Source organism: Nanorana parkeri, unplaced genomic scaffold, assembly GCF_000935625.1.
Source record: "Nanorana parkeri isolate BGI_ZX_2015 unplaced genomic scaffold, ASM93562v1 scaffold67, whole genome shotgun sequence".
In the NCBI taxonomy this organism is placed as follows: Eukaryota; Metazoa; Chordata; class Amphibia; order Anura; family Dicroglossidae; genus Nanorana; species Nanorana parkeri.
This window is the reverse complement of record NW_017306335.1, coordinates 179,543-198,088: the sequence shown is the minus strand read 5'-3', so window position 1 is coordinate 198,088 and position 18,546 is coordinate 179,543. Positions and strand designations below refer to the sequence as shown.

Genomic DNA, 18,546 nt, shown 5'->3' with positions numbered 1-18,546 from the left:
TCTCTGTTTCCCAGCAGACCTGAGAGGGGACCGGTTCTCTGCTCCGGAGCTGCGTTGAGCAATAGAAAACGTTTGTGCTCGGTTTAGAACATTTTCAGATGTGACGGGGTCCCTTTAAATGGGGGCAGATCAATAAAACATTCTATTATTGAGGAGAGAATTTTTGTAAAGCTTCAGAATTTTATCTGCTAGAGTCTGCTATGTCTTTAGTGTTCTAATGAAGATGTACAATGAGTATAACCAGAAGCCCCTTCTTGCTGAAATATAGGACGTTGGACTCGTTTGTGTTGCCCTTTAAATCCAACCAGATTCTTCTGTTCTCCTTTGCTGCACCAGGGGAAGGAAGATGTTGTTGCTATGGGTAACAACGACAGTTGTTGTGACGGACCAGTCTTGATGGTAGGGAGATGTTTAGAATCTTCGTGGGTTCTTTTGATCAGTTGCAGCTTTATTGCTCTGCACACGTCCCTGTCCTGCATTGGCTGCATTGTATTCTATTATCAGTATTGAGTATGGCTGTCATTCTTTAGGATCCCTGAGAGTAGGACATGGGGGGGGGGGGCTTTGTGACTGCTGTGTGTGTTGAATACAGTAAACTCCCAGTTATCTGGCACCCATGGGGATCGCTAGGTTGCTTGAGAGTAAATAGTAACTGTCAAGCAACCACCCCTAAACCATGGCCATATTCACCTGCCCACTTTCTTCCGCAGCAGACGGGCGACTCTAAGCAGCCGGGAGCAATAGCCAGCCTCTTTTTGGCCGTTTCAACCTGCCCATTGAGCAGAGGAGTGGACCAGAGAGAGAAAGTTTTCTCTCAGGTCTGCTCCACTGCTCAGTCCAATGAGTACAATAGCAGGCTGGCTATTGCTCCCCATTGTTTAGACTCTGATGCTGACTGCGGAATCTAGCCGGCAACAAGATGTAAACAAAGAATTTCGTTAGAAAGCAAAATGTTTTAGTGTGCATCAAGCCAGCAGCAAAAACAGAAAAAAAATCGGCATGTCCTCTGGGTTTTTTTTGCCGGTTGCTTGAATGCCGGATAATGGGGAGTTTACTGTAGTAAGGTTCAGGGTGCACACTGGGAAGTGACCAATGGCATAACTGTCAGGGGACATCTTCGATGTTATATAATCGCTCTCTTCCTCTTGGCTTATTTTCTGCATCCTAAATACCTATTGTCATTACAATACCTGTTACCTCCAGGGTGGAGGTGATAGTGTCCTTCCTGACCCCTCACATGGGCGGTCACATCAATTTTCTGGATCCAAACATTCCCCTAATATTCTTTAGTACAGTAAATGCCATTATTGGCATTTTGTTATGAAAAGCACCTGGAACAAGTTGTGTTGTCTGAGCGGGTAATGGGGAGGGGTTTGATTCTGCTGGAAATCTTGTTGTGTGTCCCCAATGGCCAGATTTAGTCTGTTATGTTAATGGGACTGAAAGTCAGGGGACCTCCCCCCTCAAGGGGCAGTTTTTACATTGTAGAGGCAGGAAGGGGTTTTCTGTGTCTTAGTACCTGAGATGGCACCAACTGAAAATACATCTTACTGATAATATAACTCCATCTCCTGGCCACAGACAGCAGAGCTCGTTCCCTGCACCCCCCGGCCGATGTCTGCACTCTGACATACTCCATCGTCAGGGTGAGACTCCTAATCTTGTGTCTGAGCTCATTAAATGCTTAGACTATGATTGTAATCTGCGAGTTTCCCACCTAGAATTGCAGTCCTTGTCTCCATCATTATGCCCATGTCATTGCTCTCCTTTCTGCTCAATGTAAATCTTAGAGCTCCTCGCCCTTTACTGAAGGAAGTTCATTCTGGGTTTCTGTATAGAGGAGCCAGGTGCTGACCGTTATCTGCTGCTTCTGAATTTCTGTATAGAGGAGCCAGGTGCTGACCGCTATCTGCTGCTTCTGAATTTCTGTATAGAGGAGCCAGGTGCTGACCGCTATCTGCTGCGTCTGACTTTCTTCATCCAACAATTTCGGGTTCGCCATGAGAGTTGTGGTTAAGGGGCCCGTTCACGTCTGTGCAAATGTCACACACACAGATTAATGTGTATGGGCCCTTATAGTTTCCGTTTAAAGACGCATTAAACTGCAGGATGTGAACCAGCTGCACAGCGAGTAATGGGAATTGTATTTGGAAATAAAGTTTTTTGGGTTGGGGGGGGGGGGATTTATCCGAACCGGAGCAGTTGCCCATCGTGACCAATCGGCTTCTTTCATTCTCAAAACTTAACTGAACAAGCTGAAGAGTGTAGCTGATTGGTCGCCATGCAGCTGGCTTTGCCCATGTAGAGGCAGAGCCAGCTGTACCCGCCCCTCTGTTCCTCCACTAAGCGCTGGAGAAACAGAGGGGAAATCCCTGCAGGGAGCGATGACTGACAGTTACCGCTATCTGCAGGGAGGATAGGGAAGTCGGTGATCGGCGTTACGTGTTCCCTGACTTCCCGATCAATAGAGCCGACTTGTGACGGCTTCAGTGTCACAGGTCGGATTGAGTTATGGGGAGGAGTGTTTTTCGCTCACCCCATAATTCTTGTAATTAGAGCCACATTTAGGTTTGGGAACTGAAATCTCCTGCTACTTTATCTCTATCCCAGAGGTAGGCAACCTCGGCCCTCCAGCTGTGGTGAAACTACAATTCCTATCAGGCCTATGGCTGTGAAGAGTCTTGCAATGCATCATGGGATGCCAAGTACCACCACAGCTGGAGGGCCGAGGTGGTCTCCCCTGATCTATCCATTGTCCTTCCTGACTAGCTAAAGCTGGCCATACACTGAATAGGTGTGAAATGGTTAGTCGGAGGATTTGATCTAGTCACAGAGTCAATTACTAACATTAGAAAGCCCTTAAAGGTTTCTTCCAGACCGGCTCCTAGAACGGGATCCCAGCTTCTGTGCATCGCACATCCGCACTACAATATGGACCATTTCTACCCAACCAAAATCACATTCAGGGTTAGAATTTAGTTTGCTTAAAAATAGGAAACAAGAAACATTTCCCATCCCCCTTCAACTTTCCCCGACACTGCTGCTGAAATGCACATTCATTAGATCTTCGTTACGTTCTACTGGTCTTTGGCCAGCTTTATTTCTGTGCTCTTCTGCCTTGTCTTTGTACCCTCCAGGTGAGTTTATTTCCTGTACTTGGGATAACACAACGCTGTTTTATGCAGAGTCCCCAAGACAATGGGGGAGAAGCAGCTCTGACTGGAAAGATACTTGATGATAAAAACACAAAGACGCTAAAAAAAAAAAAAAGTCATAGATTGTATTTAGCAAACGTTGCAGGATAGTGTATACAGACCAATGGTCTAGCGTCATCTGGTGGGAGAAAAAAACAAAACCCTTTAAGGTTTGATTTGATGACATCCACATGCATGCCCTGCGTACAGAAATGTCCCTTTATTCTAGGAATATAATAGGACCCCATAGAACAATGTGTCGCTGCCCCCCAGTGGCAGGAGAGAGTCGTTGCAGCAGATCCTGCTTCGTTCAGCACACCTCCCAGAGCTGCTGGCCAAGATTTACATCCTGATTGCCTTACCTGTCTCAGCTCTCGTGTGAGGGAAGGAGCGTCGGCCAGATTCGCCCCATGCGCCCCCGTTCAATATAGGCTGTCACCTGTTCACTCCCTGCTTCAGTCCTCAGTACTATGTGGCCTTGTTAATAATCTCATGTTTATGGTTTACTGTGAGACGCAGCAAAGCACACTGAGGGGGTGAATGGAGATTTTGGGGTCTAATTCTCATTTCTCGCTGTAAAATTCACTTTCTGGTAAATAAAAAGGCATTTTAACATTGTGCCAGTCTCTCTCCTTTTTATATTCTAGAATTCTGTGTTTTTATGGTGTGGTGAGAATCAAGGGAGAAAGAGAAGAAGTCTGTGATCATGAAATACACCGAGATTCTTCTATTCCTTTTCCTAGCTGGGCGGGGCTCATGATGGTGAACTAGTGTATATGTGTCCAGTGAAATAAAGCTATATATGTTTTGGATGTAATAAAATGCTGTATTCCTTTAGTGCAGTGGTTCTCAACCCGTGTAACCTCAGGACCCACATTTGTCCTGCAGTGCAAGCGATCAAACTGGATGGGAGGTGTGTTGGGGGTGCCGTTCAAATGAATGACAACGCAATGCACCTCCCACACCAGAACGTACAGTAGGCGTGATTGCGTGGTAGTTTGTGATTAGAACACAGACACAATCTCACAGACATTCACACTCCCCCCAAAATGTTAGGGGTCCAGTGTGGGCTGCTGTGCTGTGACGGAGCTCCATCCATATGTGCATTGCTTGTACTGGTCTCTTGCATTCCATGTAGGGGTGTCGGGAGCCAGAATGTGACGTCATTCCGGTCACGCAAGGATGGAGCTCCCTCATGGCCATACCCCCGTATTTTGAACTGACACTATGGGGGTGGGGAGGGAGGCTGAGGAGCCTTTCACCTACTCCACTGAAAGGCATGCAGCAACCCACTAAACATGGGGTCGTGACCCACCAGTTGAGAACCACGGCGTTAGAGGAGCGTTTCTCAATTCTTTTTTATGCATGTCACCCTTTAAAAGAATGCAAAATCTTGAGACACCTAGTCTAAAAATGTAAAGGATTTTAAAGTGAACCTTTACGTCCTTTGACATCGTGCAGCTCTGCATACTGATATGAAATCAGCTCGCATTCATTGGCCAAACAAACATTTTTTATTTTACTTACAATTTCACTTCCTGGTCCTCTTTGGCACCAATGATGTAATGTACCCAAGCATTGCATCTTGGGAAGGTGACAGAGGAGCATTGCTGGGAAATCTCATCTGTAATCACATGAGATCTCAGGGAATGGCATTTTCCTCCCCTGAGATGATGCGCATGGTCACATGTCCTAGTCACATGTGCCAGAGTTCCAGGAAGTAAAATGAGCTGTAGAAACCTGCCCTTAGCTAAAATGGTCACTGTGAGGAGAATGGGAAAGAAAATAAAAATAAGGTAGGTAAAGAATACAAAGCCTACATCGTCCAATGGGGACACCTGTTCCCCTTCCTATTGTATCTCCAGGATGAGATGTGGAGGTTATTCTTACCAAGGTAACACAGTTGGGGGCAGGGGAGCTGATGGATTTGAATAATTCCCTACTCCAGGGGTAGGCAACCTCAGCACGCCATCTGTTGTAAAAATAGAAGTCCCGTGAGGCACTGAGACTCTTAGCCACAGACATGACTCCTATAGGCAGAGGCATGATGGGTTTGTAGTTTTACCACAGCCGGAGTGGCAAGGCTGTCACCCCTGTCCTACACCGAGGCTAAAATATGGGGCTTTATACACTTTAAGGTCAGAAAATCGTAATTGTACATTAAAATGTGTAATAATCTATTGAGGTCTGTTCTCTGCAGAGGCTGCATCAATGTTTTTTCCATCAGAAAATCCGCAGACATCCTTTGGCCAGTGGGAGGGGGAGGGGGAGGGTACTGTTCCTACATAATAGTGTAACATGAAGGTGCTACTGTAACGTCGGCTACTTTTCTCTACCGCGTTCACTTTCTGTCCTGTGTTCATTTTCAACCAAAACTAGAAGCTTGCATAGTACCGTTGGCGGCACAGATCCATAACGCTCGAATATCCCCCTTCCTATGCAAGTGTTGGGACTTAAATAGAAACAATTGCGAACATATTTGGTTTCCCCTTCAACACTTATTGAGAGACAAATGACTAGACAAAAAGAATCCATTTATTTGCTGGAAATGTTGCAGATTATAGAAATGAGAAGACGGAGCGCGGAGGGAATCGATTGAATGGTAGAAACGGGTTGATGAGACGTCATTTGAAGATCTCTAGTGCGGTCAGTCAGTGATGTTGGTCCATTTATGGCATCCATTGGAAGTCTCAGGAAGTCTACGACTACATTGGTACTGGCCCGGGCCCACACCGACCCCTCTAGATGTTATACAACTACAAGTACCAGCAGCCTGAGACTTGTCCCTCCTACACTGCTTGTGACATGCCACAAAAGCCTTTCTACTCCGTATCTGGAAAACGTTGCCGCTGGTCAGTAACATTTCCCCCCAATCAAATGGCTTGCTGAATAACTGAAATAAAAGTATAAGTGTTTTAACCCCATAAGTTACCTACAGCTCCTGATTGTTCACCTAGAGAGTCGCAGGTTTCTGTATGGCGCAGATGCTGCAGTTCCTCCGGTGGCTCCTGCTGTCCCCAGGACATTGCTTATGTTGCATAGATAATTGTCCTCTGCTTTGTAGTCACAAGTGCAACGTTGGGGGGAACATTATAGGGAGGACACCTGGGACCATGGATTGTCCGGGAGCTTGACACGTGGCATTATTGGGTCACCGCAATGAGATGGCGAGAGATGTGAGCAGCAGCATAAGTGAGGACGTCAGGGCAGAGCCTCTGCCACAGTCCTGCGCGTTTTCCTGCAATGGGGAAGCAGCAACGTTAAACATAGAGGCATATTTATAGAGCAGCAAATCAGTCAATTATTATTATTATTATACAGGATGTATAGAGCGCCAACAGTCTGCGCAGCGCTTTACAATACAAGGAAGACATTACAATCACAAGACAAGACGGTAAGGAGGGCCCTGCCCCTGAGGGCTTACACTCTAGAAGGGAGGGGCCAGTGACACATAAGGAGGGAGCTGTGTGGGGATGAATTGTTTGAGAACGTGATGGTTCAGTGGTTAGGTTGAGGTGGGATACAATGAATACACATGTGCCTAGAAAATTCTCTTGCAGTGAATGTCAGATTCACACTTAACAAAATTTGCTCCATTATGTCCATAAGACATCCTGAAAAATGTGTTTGTGTTAGAGGTTTACTACAGTAAGGCTCCAAGTACAAATTGAAAGGCATCTCCATTAGGGACGAGCGGGTGATTTCGTAAAAAAATTACCCATTTCGTACTTGCCAAAATTTTGCTGAACTTGCCGTGCTGTGTATGGGGACATTAGATGAAAAAAAAACACCTTTCCCCTTTGAAGCTAGGAGCATGGTGTTCTAGCTGTGGGACCCAGTTGCCAAGGGACACGGCTTTGTTGTCACTGACAATGCTTGGTTCACCAACAAGCCATTGACAGTGTCAGCGTTTTCATAAACAAAGTCACATGATTGCAATTCCATTCACTTTTTCATAACGTCACGTGAACGACATTACAACGCTGTCCACATGTCTTCGTAAACAAAGGGATAGGATTCATGTTAGGGCTATGGTTGAAAAAGAGATCCCTCTAGACCTGGGGTTACCTTCGGAGATGCCAACTTATGGCACAAGAACAGGTCCAGCTCAACTATCCTGGACCAACTATCCTGGACCAACTATCCTGGACCAACTATCCTGGGACCTGTTCTTGTGCCATAAGTTGGCATCTCCGAAGGTAACCCCAGGTCTAGAGGGATCTCTTTTTCAACCATAGCCCTAACATGAATCCTATCCCTTTGTTTACGAAGACATGTGGTTAGCGCTGTAATGTCGCTCACCAATGTGATTGCAATCGTGTGACTTTGTTTATGAAAGCGCTGACACTGTCGATGGCTTCTTGGTGAACCAAGCATTGTCAGTGACAACAAACTCCAGCCTAGTTTTTGCTTCCCAATTGATTCCAATGCATTTTGCTCACCCGTCTTCTCCATGTATGAGGACAACCCAAACAAGTCAAAGCTCATCTCTAATGTGGAGGAACTCGAGTGTCCTTCACAGAGCCCTGATCTCAACTCTACCGGACACCTTTGAAATGAACTGGAACACCAATGATGAGCCAGGTCTTCTCATCCAACATCAGACCCTGACCTCAGAAGTGGGCACACATTCCCACAGACAGTCCAAAGTCTTGTGTTTTAATGGCCATGGTTTGGAATGAGATGTCCAACAAGCTCATACCAGTGTGTGGTCAGGTGTCTTCAGACTCTCTGCCATATAATGTATGAAGCCAGTAGCTAAATGGGAATGGTCCAATAACCGTTATTGCACAGGGGCCCCTTTGGTGTTTATATCCATCGCCAGAACTTACCTCTGGGTGGAAGTCGTGACAGGAGTGCGGCCGCCGTCTCAGTTTCTGGGACCTCATTCGCTCACACTTCACAGAAGCGTTATGTGCGACCAAGTTAAGGCAACAAACACTGGAGTATATCTATTACTGACCCGGAACAAATATGGAGATCAAGAGTTCTGACTTCACTGGATGCATGCTTGTCAGTAAGCCGGTGATTTAAAAACTGCTGCAGCCAGATGACTAGTATTTTCTGAAGGAAATCAGTGGTAACCTTCATATTTATCTCATGGTTGGTCTTCCTCATACTCACTACTACTGAGGTGCATTAGAGTTTAGTACAATCACATTTCCTGATTCAGTCAATGGACATTTCCAGAAATCCACCCCAGGAGTCAGGTGTTCAATAAACTTTATTCCCCATAGTAGAAGAAGGAACCCCTTTCCCCCCACTTCTGCAGAAGTCCTAGTCTAGTCCTAACTCTAATCTATGAGAGCCACCATCTTGAAGCATATACAGTATATAGCAAAGGATGACATGGGTGCAGGTACACCAGGAGGTAGCCCATTCCACCTTAAAGGCACAGGGACACACCAGAAGCCCCGCACATCACAACGGCAGCTGAAGCCCCCAGTGTGTCCCACTATATGGTCCCACTCAGGAACTGCCATCACAGAAAGGATATATTTAACTTCTTTGGCTTGTAATAAAACTTGCGGCAAATTGCTGCAGTCGCAGGCCGAGTCACTGACAAGGAGGAGAAGATTTGTGTTCACAACCTGCTGCATGACGAACATCCTGCAGAGAAAGAGAAGAGAGACATCAGGGAGGCGGAGTGTACAATGGGGACCATTCGCAGAGTAATCTTCGCTGCTTTGCTTCATGCAGCCTGATGTTTTACAGAGCCCAATAGCTCAAGCTAGAATTTACACACACCGCAAATGAGTCAGAAGAGTGCCCTCTCCTTCCTCTCCCCCCCCCCTCCACGCTGGCTCCATTCAAACAGGACTGTATGGAGCTTCATTAAGAAAGAGTCTAAAGGAAACAGCTTCAGCTTTTTTACAAAGCACCCAGTGTTCTGTGACACCAATATTCTGAGCAACCCCTTTATTTTTTGCAAAGTTAGTTTTTCATTTACATATAAAAAAATATATATAAAACAGGTTAAAAATGCAAAGACCTAAAACAAAATTGGCACAAAACTCCTTGGAGCAGTATCCAGCCCCAGGAACAAAATAATAATAATAAAAACAATAAATAATAATAATAATGCAGCCACCAAATTTAAGGACTGGTAAGTTGAAAAATATTGCAGCTTACCAGTCCTTAGATGTGGTGGCTTTTTTAGGCCTCGTTGTATCTTATTTTTGCCAGGTGATCCTGCCAGTAACACACTTCCTGTGCTAGGGTGACAACGCTCACTCAATGTATCTGTGGTAGGGCAGCTTTGTTGCCCTAAGAGAGGAAGCATGTTACCACTACATAACAGCTCTCACTCTTCCCATCTCCTTAATATAGAGGGAGAAGTTTTGTAATCCACAGAGATAGCTGCCGGGAACAATATAATTGATAAGAGAGCAGCAGTAGCAAAAAGCTCACAAGATTTCTAGCAGGATCAACAGGTATGTATTTGCACGTTTTTGAAAAGATAAAACAAAACACTTTCATTGGTGTATTTAAGAGACAAAAAAAAGAGTGCAATGTTATGGTTTACATACGTTATAAATACAGCTCTTACTCTAAAGCCTGCACTGCAGCCAGAGGCCACAAGATGGCGCTCACAGCACACCCCAGACCAGGCTGCAGCCCATACAGAATATTATGTCACCTCCTGATACACTAACTATACTGTAACATAAAGGAGAGCTCCAGGAAGTATATTGGGTGAGGAATGTGGGCGGTAATGACATATAACTTCATGCTTTCCTTTATGTAGCTCTCTGATGGGAGTGCAATGGTACTCAATTTGTACAGACCCCATGCATTGAATTGGTGGTCGCAATGGTGGCCCCATAAGATTATAGAGCAGGGAATAATCGAATTGAGATTGAAGGAAGCATTGGGCTAGCGGGACCGCGGCAATCCCATCAGTGTTTCTGAAGAGACTTATCTTATAAGGACAGGATGGGGATATGTATCATTAACACATTCCACCATCCTCCCACAGTCCTTTCTGAAGGTAATTCCTGAGGCTCTGCTTTAAAGAACTCTAAAGGGAAATCATGTTACTTGAAGACAAACATCGGCTGAAATCAGCAAACACAACAGATTGATGGGGAAGGTGAGATGTCCACAATGTTTCCCTGTGTGAAAGAAGGCATCGCTTTAGATGTGACAGCTTCCTGTTCATCCCTACTGACCAATTACAAGCAAACGTGGGGACTAATAGGGCGCTGGCAGTACTTTCTTTATTATTCCTCACCGTACAGAGATCCCTGGGTCTGTCAAAGGACAGCAGGAGCAAGGAAAAGAAATGAATGTTTACAGTTGCATACTTGCTTGATTTGCCTAAGAGCTCTATGTAAGGAAGAGGCACCTATCCTGTAAAGTGAACATCTGAAGCCGGCGTTGGTAGGTAGACAAGACTCACCTTTGGCAGTGGCCGCACTCAATGAGCCCATTAGCCTCCTGGATGGAGGTTTCATGTATGAAGGCCGGGTATTCGGTGTCGCAGGGCTGTAGCATGTCGTGCTTTTTGTGCTTGTGAGCTGGTGATAGAAGAAGGAAGGCAGGCAGTTACACATTGCATCAACTCCAGCTCTTGTGCCTGAAAGGGCCACATGACAAAACCTTGACTGATGAACAGATACAAACTGAACATATTCCTTCTATTCGTGGAATACAGCAGCAGGTGAAGCTTCATTTCATATACATGCAAAGCATATCCGTCTCCCTCTGCTGACGTGTCCCTACAGGAGGCTTCCACATTCATATGGGGCACGTGAATTCTCAGGTCAGACATAGGCTGGAGCGTAGTACACAGGCTGCCACAGAAAACTTTCAAGCTTTTTGTTTCCTCCCTTCACTAGTCGCACAGTGTACATCATGGGAAATGCAATAAAGATTATTGGCACCGGCAGCGCTATCCTCTGGCACAAAATGATTGATCTATGGGCGCAGCATGTGAATTCTCTGTTCCTGCACCCGGCAACATATGAACCGTCTCTGTGTGATCCATCTAAAACTGTGTGTGGGTTTGACCTTCCACCAGAATGAGTGATGGGGGATAGATGTATATGTAGTTATTAAAGTGGACCTGTCATCAGATATATTTTTTCATGCATGCGCAGTAATGTGTCAGTGTAACACTCCCAGGTATTTATTTCCTCTCACTGAGATCACAGTACTCCCCCTGGCAATGCCTTCATCTGCTTTTCTCTCCAGAAGGATGGAGCCATCTATGTTCTGCCATCATCCATCTACTTCCTGGACTACGATTACGGCTTAGAGATGACACAGCCATGTAAATGCCGCTGCCTGTGCAGTTCTTGGCTGTGTTAGCAAATGTCTGACACAGGTCAGTCCCTGCTGCAGCCTCTCACCTTGTGACTTGTTATAATGTACAGTCTGATCGCTGGGGAAGAGGAGACTGAGGTAATGCTTCCTCCTGCCTGCAGCAGACAGATCACTGGGGGAGGGGAGACTGAGGTAATGCTTCCTCCTGCCTGCAGCAGACTGATCACTGGGGGAGAGGAGACTGAGGAAATGCTTCCTCCTGCCTGCAGCAGACTGATCACTGGGGGAGAGGAGACTGAGGTAATGCTTCCTCCCGCCTGCAGCAGACTGATCACTGGGGGAGAGGAGACTGAGGAAATGCTTCCTCCTGCCTACAGCAGACTGATGATATCATCTCAGCCTAGGCAAAGCCACTGATTGGAGCACGTTGTCAGCTTTTTAATGATGAAATGTGGAGCTTTTCTGAAAAATGACATTATTGCTGTATATTGTGACATCATGTAGCCTTGCAAAACAATTGAGAGGTTCACTTCAAGTGATAATTCAGCTTACAGAGCACATCAGAGTTAAGACTGAAATATACAAACAGTTTCCACAGTTGGACGTCTGTGATGTCATACTCGTATTGCCTCCTGCCGTGCCGTATAGCTGTTCAGAGGGTGACAACGCATTTCTGCAGATCTGCTCGACTTCCCCATCCAGCTTACTCTTTGCTCTGCTTGTGAACATCCCCACCCTTGTGTCATCCATGCTGAGTTTGCTCACTCCTATAAGCCAATCTAAGTCCTGCTCCCTCATACCCATCAGCTTACAGGGCAGCCACTCCAAGTTTAAGTCTGATCTCAACTTTCAGCTGGAGTTAGCTTAACATAACGCCAAATGCAAAGCAATATGTAAAAAAAATGATACATAGATAAGATAAGGAAGATAAATGAGATAAGGCATCCCCTCCATTATCATATCGCCCGCCAATACTTACAGTGATGAAAAAAGGATTTTGCTGGAGGTCACATGGCGGGTCACATGATGGGTAAGGCATCGATGAGTTCACATGGATGAAGGGTTGATGAGAGAAATGAGGAGAGATGATGGGATATCATGAATCACATGGGAAAATGACAGCTATATATCACAGGACCCCCCTACTAGAACCATTCCAAGAGATAGACCTGGCAAGAGAAACCACACGCCCAACACAGACCCCAGAAATATATAAACCCCACCCACTTCTAGGTAAATTCCCGCCTCCATGCTCCAGTTTCGGGTGATTCCTGGACAGCATTAGCAGTTACCTGGTGCCTTCTATAAATGATGTTGTTAATTTGTATCTGTACAATATAAAAGGTCTACACTGATACATAGACATTGTCCTCCGGAAAGACAGGATCAGTATGGAGGGGCAGAGGACAGGATCAGTATTTGGGCAGAGGACAGGATCAGTATTTGGGCAGAGGACAGGATCAGTATGAGGGGGAGGGGGCAGAAGACAGGATTAGTATGAGAGGGGGGCTCTACCTTCTGCTGTGTTCTCCGACGACCAGGGGCACAGACTGAACTCCAAGACAAACCTGCAGGATAAAGGTGTGAGGGGGAGGTGAGATTTTACTTTTTTTAAGCTAATTTGATTTTTTACAACTTTTATTTGACATATACACATAAATTTGAAAAGCTTAAAGAGACCCTGTCACCAACTTGAAATTGCAGGTAACAGCACTGAAAACAAAATTGTTTAAATGATTACTTGCAGTGTTTTCCCGTCCCATAAATCACACATAATATCCTCCCTGCCCGCCATAGCACCGTCCTCTTCCGGGAGTGTCTAATTACTGTATGTGCTGGCCCAACTACTCCACCATGCCCCTCCTTTTTTGTAGCTGCCAGGGAAGGAGCGAAGGGGAATACTATAGAGGGGCGGTAGCCAAACTTTGGCCCTCCAGCTGATCATGCCTCTGTAGCTGAGTCTTGCAATGTCCTATGGGACTTCTCAACAGCTGGAGGGTTGAAGTTTGGATACCCCTGCTTTAGGGTGTCACTTGAGTGAGTCATCACATTCAAGATGGAGGCACCCAGCAGAAGTCTCACAGCTTTTCGCCCTGATGAAGGGACCTTGTGTGGCCCCGAAACGTTGGCTTTTTTCATTGTGACGATTTGTCCAAATAAATGGACATATTGAATGATATTACTGAGTGCTGGTGATTCCTGTCTCCTGCCTTGTGTCTGCACGGCGCCATCCGTGGTCATCACTGCGAGCACCACTGTTGCATAGGCCGGAAACGTTGTGAGGAGTGCGGAGGGACTTTCTATCTACCTGCACATGGCAGGATTTACCAAAATAAGAATCTATGCATATAGTACATTAAATACACACATAATGGTACGGGAATATCTTTTGTGTCCGTTGATGCTATCACAAAGCTGAAATAATATTTTGATTGCCCTTTAATTTTTAAATACATGCCAGACACTTACAAGACCAGGTTGCTGAAAAGCCATTGGGCAGCCGAGAACAATGCAAAGAGCGGCTGAAAAAGACAAGTAAGGTGCACAATTCAGAATTTGGATTTGAAATGTAATTTAGAATCATGGTCAGAATTCTTCAACAGACATTATGGTGCCAGTTTGTGGAATGACATGGCTTATGGCACGCTGCATCCTTCTGGTGGTTGAGGAACTACAAGTCCCAGCATATCAGCTGGCAGGGTGAGGTGGCCCTTGTAGTGCCCCAACAGCTGATTGGCCAGGTTAATGTTGCAGCATATTTCTGTGTGGCATATGATCAGCCACCTTGTCCTACATGTCAGCGCAGACTTACGTTAAGCAGAGTGCGGCCTCCACTGTGATGTTGATAGGGGTGTTTGCACATCGCCTGGTAATCGTACAGCGTCACCCTGTAAGAGAAGAACCAGACATGGGACAAATCTCCCCACTACAGACAGCAACGACCAAAAAATGGGAAATGTCCAAAATATTTATGGTCACCCTAACAAAACTACACTGGCCACAGTTATTGGACAGACGGTGGGTCTTTCTAAGTGACACATTAGTAATGATATTGTACATTAAAGTGGACCTGTCATCAGATATAAACTGTCATGTTCAGTGCAGCATGCTAAGCAATGAGTCAGTGTAATACTTCCAGGCGTTTCTGGGGGAGGGAGACTGAGGCAATGCTCCTTCCTGCCTGCAGCAGACTGATGACTTCTAGACATGTGCACAGCATGAAAATTCATTTTCTGACAAAACGAATGGAAACAGAAAATGTTTCCACTCATTTCATCAAACAAAACAGATTTTTCTGCTGTTTCGGATTCAGAGGCAATGAGGAAACAGCACGCTGAAAATGCAGAACGACCGGTGGTGATATCGGCCACCAGCTCATTCTGCGCTTGCGCGCCGCCATCTTTGAGTGTATCTTGATGTACACATATGGGCGTCGCCATCTTGGTGTATACCAAGATATACTCAAAGATGGTGACGCACCTGCGCAGAATGCACCGGCAGCTGATAAGGCCACCGCTCGTTCAGCCTGTGATGTCACACAGAAAATGCAGAACGAGCGGTGGCCATGTTGGCCTCCGGCTCGTTCTGCGATTGCGTGCTGCCATCTTTGAGTGTATCTTGGTATACATCAAGATGGTGGTACCTGTATGTTCAGGTGACGCCATCATGGTGTATACCAAGATATGCTCAAAGATGGCGGCATGCCTGTGCAGAACGCGCCGTTGGCCAATATGGCAGCCGCGGGTTCTGCAAACTAATTTATGTATGCCTGAGTATAGTTTTAGTATATTCGGGCATATAATACATTTGGTTTTTTTTCCATTGACTTTATGGTCAATAATGTGTTTTCATTGTTTCAATGATTTGCCTTTAAATTCCTGGCCCCTCCCTCTACATGGGAGGAGTGATCACACATTCATTTCAATCCTGTGAGATCTGTGAGATATTTTACAATCATCATCTTTCACATGAAATTAACACGGAAACTTTCTCCTCAGGAATCTATATTGTATCTCCACCTGACGTGGCCCCTTTCCCTGCTCTGCCCGATACAACCCACACAACAACTGACTGGTAATTGACATGTTTGGTGTCTATTTACCCGACGTGACCCCGACTATTATATTTTACCAAAAATATGGGTGATAAATGGGTGTGGTTACTGGGGGTGTGGTCACTAAAGGGTGTGGCCACTGAGGGGTGTGGTCACTGAGGGGCGCTGTAAAGCTTTCTCGCACAGGGCGCCTAAAGGCCGGCCCTGATTCCACCGGAAGATCGCACTGTTTATATCAGTAGTTCTCAGCCTGTGTAACCTCAGGACCCACATTTGTCCTTGGTCATTTAAGGCCTTGTTCACACCAAGCGCGTTCCAGGAGCAGAGCAGTTACAGACCGGAGCAAAACTGCCTCCAATGTATTCCAATGGTATTTTTAGCTCCAGTTCACATCGCAGCGTTCCGTTCCAGAGCAGGTAAAAAAAACTGCAGCAGGCCCTATTTTACCTGCTCTAGAACGCATGCAAACGCATCAAAATCGCATGCAAAGCCCATTTTAAACTAAAAAAAAATATTTTCTTTTTTTTAACCAAAAACGGGCCGGATTGCATCAAAAACGCGGCACAACCCACTGCACTGCGTGTGCAGAAACTCATGCAGATCTGGTCTGCATTTGGTGTGAACAAGGCCTTAAGGCTTGTTCACACCAAGTGCAGAGCAGAGCAGTTACAGACCAGATCCAAACTGCGTCCAATGTATTCCAATGGTATTTTGGGCTCTAGTTCACACCGCAGCGTTCAGTTCCAGAGCATGTAAAAAAACTGCAGCAAGCCCTATTTTACCTGCTCTGGCTGTGCTGTGACGGAGCGCCATCCATATGTGCAATGCTTGTACAGCTCCCTTGCGCTCCCTGTAGAGGTGCCGGGAGACAGAATGTGACATCACTCAGGTCCAGGCACCTCTACAGGGCACGAGAGGGAGCTGTAAGCAATGTACGTATGGATGGAGCTCCCTCATGGCCACAGCTCCACCCCACCTCAAGCTGACGTTCAGCACCGGGCATCGTATTTTGAATGGTTGCTTGGCGTGAGAACTGACGGTGCTGCGCTATGGGGGAGGCTAAGGAGCTTCTCATGTAGAAAAGTGAAAGGCATGCGGTGACCCACTGAACACAGGGTCACGACCCACCAGTAAAGAACCAAGGCTTTATAGGCTCAAACATTGACATGTACATACAAAACGCTGCAAAGGTGGATGATATAATGTCAGGAATGAGGTGGATTCAGAACATCCGTGTCATAGATTCTGAAGGAAAAATGTTTTTCACAAAATCAATAATTCAGTAAATAACGCGCAGCAATGAACACGCTGCTGCTTGGCTTTTTGTATATTTATGCTGTTGTGTGAAACTTACTGTCTGAAGACCCCCATATTGAGAAGCTGCGTCATCAGAGAGCCGTCCACTTCACCCAGGAAAACTCCTGTCTGTGACAGAGAAGAAGGAGGAGAGTTAGAGAAGGGGGGGGGGGTAATTATTATTATGATCATGCTGTATAAATACAGAAATCGTCCATATAATGAAAACAAAGTTATTTTCTTTATGGTCATTGCAAAGGACAAGGGAGCACTCTGCATCTGGAGGAAAAGAGATTTAAAGGAGAACTATGGGGTCAGTGTTTTCCCCCATAGTTCTCCTTAGGGTAACGGGAGGACACAAACTAGCATCCTCCCGTTACCCTAAGCTCAGTATACCGCGAGCTACAGCTCCCGGTATACTGAGACGCCGCACCTGGAGCGGATCCCGACTTAGATGACGGGATCCGCCCAGCTGCGTGAGTGACAGCTGGCTCTGCCTACCTAGAGGCAGAGCCAGCTGTAACCGCCCCCTCCCCCGTCCGTTCCGCCAGTCAGCGCTGGCAGATCGGAGCGGGGAGAGGGGAATCCAGCCCCTCCCCCTGTCACGGCAGAGAGCCGTGACAGGATCGAGGGGTGAGCGAACCCGGTATGTGTTCGCTCACCTCCCGATCTACTGAGCCGACCTGTGACAGTCTCATTGTCACAGGTCGGCTTAGAACTATGAGATGAGTGGAAATCACTCACCTCATAGTTCTCCTTTAACCTTCACATATGGAAAGGCTTCTTCACAGTAGGAGCTGTAAAGAAAGGTTAATAGACTCCCTCAGGACTCAGTTCTAGCCAGGGAGGGGGGATGAGGGGAAGACAAAGGGAGAGAAGAGAGGAATGGGGAAGGGGGAGATATGGAGGGGATGTGTGAAATTATTGTTATGATCACCATGTATACATACATAAATGATCCATATAGTGAATGTGAAGACAATAGTGAAAGCAAAGTTTATTCACTTTAAGGTCATTGTAAAGGACAACGGGGCACTCTTCGTGTCTTGAGGAAAAGAGATTTAACCTTTGCATATGGAAAGGCTTCTTCACAGTAAGAGCTGTAAAGAAGGGCGAACATACTCCCTCAGGAGAGGGGAAGAAGGGAGAGAAAACATGGATTTAGGGGGTAAGGGGGAAGTGAAAGAGAAAGAGGGGAAGTTGTTCACTTTAAGTTCATTGGCAAGGACTAGGGGGCGCTCTTTGTGTCTGGAGGAAAAGCGGTTTAACCTCTACATATGGAAAGGCTTCTTCACAGTAACAGCTGTGAGATTGTGGAATAGACTCCCTCAGGACGTAGTTCTAGGCAGTTCAGTTGATTGTTTAAAAGCTGCTGGATGTATTCCAAAATGTGCAGAATATAACTGGATATTAATATTTATAAGTAATAACACCAGAGATGGAGATAGGGTTCTGTGTATGGAAGGTTTCATTTTATTTATTTATTAATTGTTTCTATTGGTTGAACTCAATGGATTTGTGTCTTTTTTTTCAACGTGACTATGTAAGTATATAAGATAGGAGAAAACAGAGGCTTGAGAGAGGAATGAGAGAACCAGGGAAGATAGTGTCAATGGAGAGAAGGGAGATAGAAGGTGAGGGTTAGAACAAGAAGGAAGAAAAAGAGGGAGCTTAAGGAATGGAGAACAAGTGGGGAACCAAAGAAAGAAGGGAAGCAGAGAGGTAGGAAGGGAG

At 45.9% G+C, this 18,546-nt stretch overlaps 1 protein-coding gene across 1 annotated transcript in view; it reads right to left on the bottom strand.

Annotated features, from left to right (window-relative positions):
- Nucleotides 1-6,039: 6,039 nt before the first annotated feature.
- Nucleotides 6,040-18,546, bottom strand: part of CACNA2D4 (calcium voltage-gated channel auxiliary subunit alpha2delta 4) — a 169,104-nt gene continuing 156,597 nt past the window's right edge. Inside the window, exons 35-43 of the mRNA XM_018576417.1 lie at nucleotides 16,871-16,941; nucleotides 14,275-14,350; nucleotides 13,932-13,984; nucleotides 12,978-13,030; nucleotides 12,442-12,462; nucleotides 10,597-10,714; nucleotides 8,692-8,804; nucleotides 8,027-8,109; nucleotides 6,040-6,432 (exon numbers count right to left, since the gene is read on the bottom strand). Coding sequence (XP_018431919.1) covers nucleotides 6,346-6,432; nucleotides 8,027-8,109; nucleotides 8,692-8,804; nucleotides 10,597-10,714; nucleotides 12,442-12,462; nucleotides 12,978-13,030; nucleotides 13,932-13,984; nucleotides 14,275-14,350; nucleotides 16,871-16,941 — 675 coding nt within the window. The 3' untranslated portion in view covers nucleotides 6,040-6,345. The remainder of the gene's footprint in view (nucleotides 6,433-8,026; nucleotides 8,110-8,691; nucleotides 8,805-10,596; nucleotides 10,715-12,441; nucleotides 12,463-12,977; nucleotides 13,031-13,931; nucleotides 13,985-14,274; nucleotides 14,351-16,870; nucleotides 16,942-18,546) is intronic.